Here is an 11526-nt window from a genome sequence, read left to right as displayed (position 1 = left end):
AAAAGAGGCTATGCCGAGGTGGTGCGCAGGGGCCCAGCACTACGCTCAGAGTCGAGGGCCACCCAGGCCACCCCAGAGACGCTGGCAGTGGCCCTCAAGGCCCCAGCCCCAGAACATAGGCAGCAGCCCCCTCAGACACCCCGAGGGAGCACGCACGCTGCCCCCTCCCAGAGTGGGACGGCGGCAACCGTGCCCACCGTATCCCCTGGGTCCTCCCCGAGGGAGAAGGGGCAAAGCTCTCGTTCCAACTCGCTTGAGAGGGGCCCCGTATGGAAATCTTATATCTGGGCCATATCTGGCCATATGAAACATTATATGATTATATACGGCCTATATACAGCCTTATCTGGCGTATATACAGACATATCAGGCATATATACAGCCTGATATTGCCTATATACAGACTTATCTGACATATATACAGACTTATCTGGCGTATCTACAGACTTATCTGGCGGCCGGTTTTCAATATATTAAAAAGTAAAAAAAATTCTTTGTTAGCAAACTCTGAATGACTCATTGTTCGCGAGCTAAATATTAGCACAAATAATCCCAAACTTCAGCTTTGACAAGCTTAAGTTTGAGATTATTTGTGCTAGTTTTCACGAGGATTCCAATGTAGCTTAATTATTTCATTTGTTAGCATTACGCCCGAATAGACGATTTGCTAAACCCCCAAGCACCCCGGCTTGTACTCCAGGAATCATGGGGACGGTGTTTCCTCGGCTGCCTAATGATCGAAAATTTTGAGGAATTCTATGATTACACAAATTTTACTGTATTTCGGAGTCACCTTGAACACGTGCTGTACAGAACCCAAATACCTGCCACACCACTTTTAAGATGTCCCTCCAATGTCAGTACTGCGCATTCCGTCCAGCCTTCAACCTGAATGAGCTGCAGACATATCTCTTACATTATTATGATTCTCGTACAGCTTCAAAGACGCCGATATTAAGTTAGAAACGCTAAAAATGTCATAAACGGCTCCACTGAATCCGAGCTAAATCCCGGTTTTGGTTGTTGTGATTTCTCGACTTTTAAGTAATTCTTGCTAAAACAACAATCACGAGAATGATAATATGGTAAGAGATTTTGGGCGGCTCAGCTTGGTTGAAGGTTGGACAGAATACACAGTATCGTAAACGCCGCCATTGAAGAGAAAATTTAAAAGTGATATGACAGGTACTTGAGTCCTATGGGACGCTTGTTCAGGGTGACTACGGATTACACTCGAAGCTGTGTAACCGTGGAATTGGTCGAAACTAGCGATCACTAGGGAGCTGCAACATCTCGTCGCTGTTCCTGAGTTCCTGGTTTCCTGGCTGCATCTCGTCCGGAGCCTGCGTTCTGCGGTCCCTGGCTACGTGTCGTCGAGCGCCCCGGCGAGGGTGCGAACCGCCATGGCGGCCGCGTCGACGGAATCTTCTAGTGAAAAGACGGTGAGAGTGCAGGCGAGCTGGTGGTAGCTAATCATGTCGTATTACACCTGAGACTGCGGTGGAAGAAATCGGAAGAACTTTCAGTAGAAGGAACAGACACAGAGAACATCTTCTCCCCCGCCGAAAGCGCACGCTTTCGACGTTGTCGTGCCAGTAGGCACATCGGCGGACGATCTCATCGATGGGATATCCGCCATTGTGGGGCTGCCCGAAATTTTCTCGGCGCAGCACCTAGGAGGTCCAAACTTCCAAGTCGTCGTCAACACCCGTGCAGCCGCCCTCAAGCTTCGTGAGGCCGGCAGCGTCTCCATCGCCAACCAGTCAGTCCCCATCGTGCCGACGGGTCCGCAGGTGACAAATGTGACTTGCCTCTTCCTGCCGACGTTTGTGCGCAACGACCAGCTCGTCCAAGCCCTGGCCCCGTACGGCAAAGTCATCGACGTCTCCTACGCAACCTACCACCGAACGGCGACTGTGAAAACAGGAACCCGCTTCATCCGCATGGAGATGAAGGAGGCTAACCCCCTGCCCAACTTCCTGCGCGTCGCCGGACATCGTCCTACTTTTGACTACCGCGGCCTGAAGCGCGTATGCCGACGCTGCAGGCAGGAGGGCCACGTCCGGGCACAGTGTACGACGGGCTACTGCGACCGCTGCGGTGTCTTCGGGCACCCAACCGAGGGCTGCACTGCCAACTGTGGACGCTGCGGTGGAACCCACGCGACTGTGGACTGCACGGCCAAGAGAAGCTACTCCTCCATGGTCACCGGAAACTACGCCACCGATTTCCCGGCCCTGGACCCAGGAAACGCGACCCGTCCCATCGCCCCCGAAGCGCCGGCCGTACCAACCGTCTCCACCGTCGCCCCTCCGTCATCACCTGACGCCGCAGCCGCGGCCGCACCACCGCCTCTTCCGTCGCCGCCCCCACCCGCCCCACCTGAGCCAAGCCCGACCGGCTCGGGGGTGACTTCAGCCGAAGCGACGGACTTTGCCCGAACCGCCGCGGTTATTGTCGGCGACACCGCCTATGCAGCGTGGAGCCAAGCGTCGGGTGATGGCGAGGTGTTCAGCGACAGCGACCACCTCGTCATCGACGAGAACCCCGCTCCAGGTGGCCCCGCAGAGACACCGACCGACAGTATGGATACGACCACAACTGACACACCGGAGTCCGACTCGAGCCGACTACCGCACGAGGACTCCAAGCGTCCCCTCAGGAGCAGCGGTTCCCGCTCAACTGACAGTGGGGGCCCACGAGCCACGTGCCCCAAGAAACCGCGAAAGTCCTCCCCCCCGCGTCGGGACCCCTCTCCAGCATCGTCCGACAGCTCCACGTTTTAAGCAACACGCCGGCGTCCCTATCCCCCTTTTTAATTTATACTGGCCGCACTTCGCATATTATCCCTGAATGTGCGGGGCTTTCGAAACCCAGCGAAGCAAACTGAAGTGATGCATTTCGCGAGGATGCAGAACTGCGATCTTCTGTGCTTGCAAGACACGAACTTTGCCCGCTTCCGTGACGTTGCGGATTTCGAAGCCCGGTTTTCTGTGAGTGCTTTTTTTTCTTACGCGCCGCGCCGCGCGACGGGCGTGGGCGTGGTTGTCTGCAATCGCAGTCTGCTGCGCAATGCCACTTATCTTTTTGATACAGAGGGAAGGACTCTTCGTTTGGACTTTTTCTTCGGTGAACGAAAATTTCGCCTCGTCACTGTCTACGCACCAACTGTATCGACCTTCCAGCACGAGTACTTCCGCAGCCTGGACGTGCATCTACTCGACGCGGGCCCGTGCTTTTAGAGCGCAGCTCTTAGGGGCCGGTTCCCGGCTTGAGCGGCGTCGGCGTCGCCGTTGGCGTCGCCGTCGCCGTCGGCGTCGGCGTAACCAAGGTCACCCCAAGGTCACGTGACCCCCCAAGGTCATCCCAAGGTCACCCTAAGGTCACGTGACCCCCCCGAGGTCACGTGACCCCTCCCGCCGAGGTCACGTGACCCTCCCCCTCCCCGAAGTCACGTGACACCCCCGAGGTCACGTGACCCCCCACGGTCACGTGACCCCCACCGAGGTCGCGTGACCTCCCCGATGACGTCATCGTCACTGATGACGTCACCGGCATCCGCATCGTCATCGTCATCATCACTGATGACGTCATCAGTGACGTCACCGGCATCCTCATTGTCATCGTCATCATCACTGATGACGTCCCCGGCATCCGCATCGTCATCGCCATCATCACTGATGACGTCCTCAATGACGTCACTGATGACGTCACCGGCATCCGCATCGTCATCGTCATCATCACGGACGACGATGGCGATGAGAATGCCGGTGACGTCATCATCACTGATGACGTCCCCGGCATCCGCATCGTCATCGCCATCATCACTGAATACGTCATCAGTGACGTCACTGATGACGTCACCGGCATCCGCATCGTCATCGTTATCATCACGGATGACGTCATCAGTGACGTCACCGATGACGTCATCGGAATCCGCATCGTCATCGTCACTAATGACGTCAGCAGTGACGTCACTGATGGCATCATCGGCATCGTCACGTGACCCCCCAAGGTCACGTGACCCCCCAGGTCACTTGACCCCCCCCCCTCAGTACCCTTCCCTCCTCCTCCTCAAGAGCTGCGCTCTAATTCGGTGTTACAGGGAGTTTGTAAACGGCTTTCACTTTTTTTGGTCGGCGACTTCAATTGCGTTCTGGGGGGCTAAGCTCGGCGCGGCGAAATCGAGGCGAGTTCTCCGCCAAACTCGCCGACCGCCGCGATTGGTCGGCGCCGTGCATGACGACACGCGCCGACACTCCCTAGATCGTGACGTTAAACGGAGGGAAGGAGGCGGTCGGAGAGTTGCATATTCGGAACTGGCGGCGAGATGCGGTGACGTCATTGTGACGTGGCAGAAGCCGCCGCGGATGGGAAAAGCTTGCCGGCTCCGATTTAGGCGAGTTTGGGCGAGTTGGGCGCGAGATCAGGGAGAAGCGTCCAAAATGGCAGCGTTTTCGTTCGTGTTTTGCCGTCGGCATAGGTATTTAAACCACGCCAATGTGTTTGACATGGACGACGTTCATTTTCAACAACACTATCGCCTCTCGAAAGATGTAGTAAGGTGGCTGTGCGATGAACTGCGTGGCGAACCGGGCTTGAGGCGATGGAGCCGTGAATGAACCGTCGCCCCCGTCGTGAATCCTTCATCCAAATTCTACAAAGTGAATCCTAGAAACGAATGTGTTTTTACGGCAATCTGCAACCAGGAACGCAATTTATCATTACCTACAGGCTTTTACAATTATTTTGGTGGGTTGCTGTGCTGCGTTGGTGCAAGATAAACGCACTTGATAAAATTCAAACTAAAACAGATGATAGAAGAAAAGCAATATACATGAATGGCGCAGACTAACAACTGTGTAATTTCTTTCTCCTCTTCTTCCACGCCGTATTTTGACAAATTGGTCGTTAGTTGTTTATACAGCAGGAGAACATGCCAGAACATTGCGACATTGTCACCTACTGTAGATAAGCAATTTAGCCAGTGCAGTATGACTGCTAGCCTAGGGTTTTTAACGTGCACCACGTAGTAGTGATACACGACCGCATGCCGGTACGATGCTCATCAACATCGAAAAGGCCAGGGGTGGGGGTGAATCCACGATCCTGGGTTCTGCAGCGCGAGCTTTCGCTCCACGCGCACCCTATTCTGAAAAAAAAAAAAAAATATTGTGGTTGTGTGGCGGTGTGGGGGGAGAAAGATGAGAAAGGAATTACACAGTTGTTATTCTGCGCCATTCCTGTATATTGTTTTTCGTCTATACTCTGGTTTAGTTTGTACCTTTATCAAGAGCGTTTTTCTTGCATCTACGTGGCGCAGCAAACCATCACAATGTCTAGTCAGCTAGCCCACATCCAAGCAATGTTTGTATAATTAGCATCCCTGCTGTTACCTATTCTTATTTGTCACTTACGATTTAAATTTAAAAAAAAAAGAATTGGGCTGTATGTATGTTGATACTGCCTAAAACTTGGTCTGCCTCAACGGGGAAGATTCTCCCAGCTGTAGATGAGAAATTTAGCCATGCAGTGCCGTACAACCGCTAGCCTGGGGTCTTTAATGTCCATCCCGCAGTAGTGTTGCACGACTGCACGCCGGTACGATGCTCATCAACATCGAAACAGGCAGGGGTGGGGATTGAACCCAGCATCCTGGGTTCTGCAACGGACCTTTCGCTCGACGTGCTCCGAGCTGGTGTGCGCTAGCCCAGCCGGCCACCGATCCCCCGATTTAAATAAAATAAAACCCCTTCACTGCGGAGCGTAGGGAAAAATCGGAGCTACGCTGGGGAACTCGCCGCCGCCGGGGGGGTCGGAAATGTAAGAGGGGGAGTGGGAAACTCGCCGGGGCGGAGTCAAAAGAAGCTCCTCCCCTCCCTCGTGACGTGGCATCGGAGAGATTTCCGCCGGAGGCGAGCTTAGCCCCCCTGGACTCTAACGCCGACGTTCGGGGTCCTGGTCAGGGTCGCTCAACCTGGTCCGCCCGTGAACTTCGGCGGCTTGTGAGGCACTTCGACCTCGTAGACGGATGGTCCTTACTGCATGGATCCACCCGCCAGTCGACGTGGAACAGAGGGGCTTCGGGAAGTCGCATAGACCGGCTGTACTTGCCTCGCACGCTATCTGCCGCGCTACAGACCTGTACTGCGGTGGACTTCCCGTCGTGCCCAGAAGAGATTTCCGATCACCGTCCGCTACTTATCAAGTTCTGCTTCGACTCTGCCGTCGCACGCTCCCCACGTCCGTGGCGTCTAGATTCCAGGATCCTCCACGACGAGACCACGCGCCGCACGCTAGGCAACCTGGTCAAGGAGTCGCTAGCGGGCGTGCGCCCAGAGCCGGCGTCTTGGTACCGCCTAAAAGGTCAATGGCAAAGCTTCAGCACTCTGATGGGACGGCACCTCCGCGAACGGCATCGAGGGCTTCTACAAGACACAATCCTCCGAATCCGCATCGTCCGCCGAGGGGGCGCCTTGACCCCCTTCATGAGGGCGTACCTCGACCAGCTGCAGAGACGCTACGAACGATACCTTCGGTGGGACTCCACCGCGGCTACTGTCTTGCAGGCTCGGGGGAGCCCGTCGGTCCACCCGGAGGTACTGCGCTACACCCATCGCACAAGCCTACAAGCCTTGGAAAGACAGCAGACGCCCTCCGCATCGGGGTCGCCCGGCCATCTTGACAATGGTCGCTTCGCAGCCCACTTCCGATCGCTGGCCCAGTCGGACGCGCCGGTTGATCACTATTTGGTGTCCTCGCACCCTCTCCTCAGCGGCCTCCCCAAGATCTCCGCCGAGGATGACGCGGGCCTGCGGCGACCCCCGTCCGCGACCGAGCTGTGGAACGTTTTGAAGCGGATGAAGAACGGCTCCGCACCAGGACCGGACGGTCTCCCAGCGGAGTTCTACCGCACGTTCTGGCACATTCTCGGTAACTTCCTTACCGCTGTCGTGCGGGTCTACTTTGAAGACCTCCTCCTACCGCGATCCTTTCGGCTGGGACGGATCGTACTCATCCCCAAGGAGGGTGGTGACCATGCCGACCCCAGGGCATGGCGCCCGATAACGTTGTTAAACAGCGACTACAAGCTCCTCGCGGCGACCCTAGCCTCGCGTCTGCAAACTTTCCTACCGGAGCTGGTAAACCCCCGACAGACGTGCTCGGTGTCGGGCCGCAGCATACATACTTTGACGACTCTCACTCGCGACATCCTGGAGTTCACACGCTCCCGACGGGCGAACGGGCTTCTCGTGTCGTTGGACCAAGCCAAGGCGTTCGACCGCGTCGAGCACCAATACCTGCTCGGTGTTCTCGACGGGTTTGGCTTCTCCTCCGAGAGTGCTCAGCTGTTCGCAGCCTTGTACAGTGACTTGCGGAGTGACTTGTTCCTGAGTGGCTCCTTAGTGGCACGCTTTCCGGTAACGCGAGGAGTTCGGCAGGGGTGCCCGCTGTCCCCGGTACTTTTCGTCCTCAGCTTAGAGCCCTTCCTGGTTGGAGTCGACAGGCACCCCAGCATAAGCGGACTTGCTCTACCTGGGTCCGGTGAGCTTCGCGTCTCGGCGTATGCGGACGACGTGACCCTCTACCTGCGCGACGAAGACAGCCTGGTGAAGGCCCTCCGACTCTTCGACGAGTACGCGTGCCTCTCCGGCGCACGTTTGAACCCTGAAAAAAGCAAATCTCTCTGTATCGGGGCTCCCCCCACGTGCCCGCCATCTCTGCCGCGAGCCCAGTCCGTTACCATTCTTGGAATCTCGTACGACGCCTCCGGCGTGGCTCCGGAGACCTGGGCCAACCTGCGTCAAGAGATCATAGAGAAGGCCGCTGAGGCTGGCCATTACGACTTCCCGATGGCTGTGCGGCGGTACCTTGTTCAGACGGTTTTCTGCGGAAGGTTGTGGCATGTGGCCCGCGTAGCCCTCCCGCCGCGCCCCTTCATCCTCCAAGTGCGCTCGGCGTTGTTTACCTTCTTCTGGAACAACCGCACAGAACTCGTGAGGCGCTCCCGCTTATGCCTCCCCCGCTGTGAAGGAGGGTGGAGCTTTCCGTGCATCGAGCTGGCAGCGCCCATACTGGCCCTGAAGACAACCCTGGCAACCCTTGACGACCACGACAACCCAGCACGGCAACTCACGCTCTACTTCCTCGGCGCCAATAACCGTCTTTTGGGAGACTCTCTTCCGAGCCCTCTTCGGCCCCGAGCGGAGACGACCCCTGCATTTCACAGGTCTACCGCGGATCTCTTCGACAAGCTCAGCGTCCACGTGTCACGAGAGGAGATACTCGAGGCCCCGGCGTCTAGGCTTGTTGAACGCCTAGTGGTGGCAGACCAACCCCCGCCGCCGCCGGGCACGGTGCAGCCGTACCCGTGGCTGGCACTGACGTCGTCCACGCTGCCGGACCACGTGCGCGACTTTGAATGGTTAAAGGGTTGGGGTGTCCTCCCAACAAAAGACGGGCTTTTCCGCTGGGGAGTAGTACGGGACGCACAGTGCGTCAATTGTGGTGCAATAGAAACAAACGCGCACGTCGTAAGAGAGTGTGTTCCGGCGAGGGACCTATGGCGCACAATACAGCGCTCGTTTCGAGGTCTCGGGGTGGACGTATACGTCACATAAGGCCGTTGCCCGCGGGGCGCTTTTGCGCTGCTACTAGTGGCAATATGTGAGTGGGTGCTGTGGCGAAACCGTTGTGTCGCGACGGCCCAGCGACAACGACGCCGCGCGTTGTGGCCGCTGTTGTGGGACATCCGAAAAGAACTCACCGCCTACCTGGACGACCAGCGGTTCTTCCTTGGCGAACAAGAGTTCCTCTGCCGGTGGTCTTGCCGCTACCTTTGTGTGGTGAGGGGTCGCGTCATGATCAACTTTTTACTGTTTAATGGGCCTTAAACTCTAGTTGATACTACAGACCAGTCCCCCGCGAGACCGTTGAATATGTTTGTTGCGTGCAGCGAGCGTGCATTTTTGTGGAATAAAATTTTCTGAACAGCTGAAGGATCACCGTTTCCATAACTCCTCGAGTGCGGGTCGGGGCACTTGGGAAAATTGTATACAATAAAAAGATATAAAGTGCTGATTTCAGGCTTGTGTCCTTTTGAACTGCCTGGCTATATCTGGAATTTCCTTATTTAGCCAGACCTGGGATTTCCATACCTGACCAGGGGAATCAGGCTATATCTGGCAGATATACCATAACAGGTTATATGTGGCCAATTTTCGATATGGCCATATCTGAAATCTTCAGATCTGGCCAGATATTAATTTTTTGTAAGGGGCTCTTCTTCTAGGGAGCGGCGTGAATCTCGCACAGCCCCTTGCTCTAAAGGAACGGAACCGATGGAGCAGGACGATTTTCCCAGCTCCTCCCTCCCCCTCCCCCCCCCCCCCTTGTGGAACGGCAACTGTCCTCTCGAATATCCTATCAACCGAAGCCGGCAGGCAAGCCTGCGTGCAAAACTCGGGAAATTGAAGTCGCAGCTGAGGCTGCTGATCGATCCACAAACCTGTCTGACCTCGAAGACACAGATTGGGAGACCCCAAAACCAATGCACAAAGCAAAAACACCTGCTAAGCCTCCTAAAGGAATCCTACTCAAGGCGTTTAATTTTGAATAACAGGCTGAAGTTGAGCTAGTTGGTACATAATTTAGGTAAATGGTCAGCTAGAACGAGAGGGACAAACACAGACAGGGAGAAACACAGACATACACACCGCTGACTATCAACTAAGACTTTATATTTCTTCTTCATCACTGTGACCCACAGATTCACACCTAAAGTAATGCCAATGAATGACCCTAAATCCTTACAGTACACTACTACATCAAAATACTGATTAAATAATATTAAATTAAAATTGAAACTAATTAATTACATTACATTATTAATAATCAATTAATTATTAATTTTGGTCTAACCCACAGACCACCGCCGAAACATATCCCTCCTAGTCCCTTTCACGGCGCCGTGCCACACTGCAAAAACTGCCTTTCTTTCTTGCTGACCGTGATGGAGGGCATGCTCACGCAGTCGTCGCCGGTTTGCTCAATGGCCGGGGCCTCGAGGATCTCGCGCGCAAAAACATTCTGTGTCTGTTAATAATGGAGACGCTACTAAACCGTGGCCTGCACCCGCACGTGCGGCATTGGGCAGCAAGGTGCCCAGCTCCCGTGCCTTGCACCTCCATCATTAACAGAGTCAAGAGAACTTCGCAGTAGTCCCCTACATCCACGGTGTCACCCACAGGCTCAAAAAGATCGCTGCACGACAAAACGTCAGGGTGGTGTGCTCGGCACCGAACAGAGGGAACTCTATGTGCCGCCAAGTAAATCGGGCCACGAACCGCCAGCCAACCTGCAATACTGCACACCGGAATAAGTACACCATGTGCCAGACCGGTGTGGTATACAAGATTCCTATGTCATGTGGGAGCTGCTACATTGGGCAGACGGGACGCTGCGTTAACGACAGAGTCAGGGAGCACGCGGCGTCGGTGCAAGGCACGGGAGCTGGGCACCTTGTTGCCCATTGCCGCACGTGCGGGTGCAGGCCACGGTTTAGTAGCGTCTCCATTATTAACAGACACAGGAATGTTTTTGCGCGCGAGATCCTCGAGGCCCTGGCCATTGAGCAAACCGGCGACGACTGCGTGAGCATGCCCTCCATCACGGTCAGCAAGAAAGAAAGGCAAGTGAACGTCGCACCCACAATCCCGGCAGTGTAGGCCTAGATGCCCTGAGTTGGCTCTGGAGCTGTTGTTGTTGTGTTCCCGGAGCCTATCGTTAAGGCATCGTCCGGTCTGACCAATGTACACTTTCCCGCACGAAAGGGGAAATGAGTACACCACTTCATCGGCACACTCAACGAACCTGTTCTGGTGGTTTTTGGTGCAGCATACTGTTCGGTGGAAATCAGGTGAGTTGACTTGTTTACACAAGCTGCCAAGCTTATTGGGAGCAGTAAAGACGACAGTGATGTTGAACTTGTTTGCAATTTTCTTGATTCCATGGGAGAACCTGTGGAAGTATGGAAGCACGACAGGTCTCGTAGATCTTTCTCTGGCTTTTGGTGTGATATGTGATGTCGTATTTTTTGTTTTTAAGATGCTCTCAGCAATCGATGTTAATAATGACGTGGGATATCCGGCGGATGTTAATCTGGAAATTTGGGCATCGAAGCTTATTGAAATAGAATGCTCGCAAGATTTTTGAAGAGAGTTACTTAGACATAATTTGACGATTCCTCTTTTTACTAGCTTAGAATGTGCCGAATTGTACGGAAGAATTGGTTTTTTATTTCTTGGCTCATACTTCCAGCATATATGAGTGTGTTGTAAATTGAGCCTGAGATCGAGGAATCGGATTGATCTTTCTTCCGGAAGCTCGTAAGTAATTTCCAGTGGTTTTAGGCAGTTTTTAAAAGTAGATAGAACACCGGCAATAGTGGTTGGAACATTACTGTTCTCGGCGTCAAGAATGATCAAATAATCATCGACGTACCGAAATACTCTAGCAACTCTGGTG

General features: G+C 54.6%; 1 protein-coding gene across 1 annotated transcript; it reads left to right on the top strand.

The window, feature by feature from the left end:
• The first annotated feature begins 1403 nt into the window (after window positions 1-1403).
• LOC120837868 lies at window positions 1404-3242 on the top strand. The gene is made up of 4 exons (XM_040207487.1): window positions 1404-1442; window positions 1671-2583; window positions 2878-2993; window positions 3186-3242. The coding sequence occupies exons 1-4, from the start codon at window positions 1404-1406 to the stop codon at window positions 3240-3242; spliced, it is 1125 nt and encodes a 374-aa protein (XP_040063421.1).
• The last annotated feature ends 8284 nt before the right edge of the window (window positions 3243-11526 follow it).

Source organism: Ixodes scapularis, unplaced genomic scaffold (genome assembly GCF_016920785.2).
Source record: "Ixodes scapularis isolate PalLabHiFi unplaced genomic scaffold, ASM1692078v2 PGA_scaffold47__10_contigs__length_4178495, whole genome shotgun sequence".
Lineage (NCBI taxonomy): Eukaryota > Metazoa > Arthropoda > Arachnida > Ixodida > Ixodidae > Ixodes > Ixodes scapularis.
This window is presented reverse-complemented; position numbering and strand designations above follow the sequence as displayed.

Bases quoted from the DNA above. Each gene is read 5' to 3' on its own strand.
- LOC120837868 (XM_040207487.1), top strand. From the start codon at position 1,404: ATGGCGGCCGCGTCGACGGAATCTTCTAGTGAAAAGACG. The intron at 1,443-1,670 runs GTGAGAGTGCAG...TTCTCGGCGCAG, and splicing joins AATCTTCTAGTGAAAAGACG to CACCTAGGAGGTCCAAACTT. The intron at 2,994-3,185 runs GTGAGTGCTTTT...TCGACCTTCCAG, and splicing joins ATTTCGAAGCCCGGTTTTCT to CACGAGTACTTCCGCAGCCT.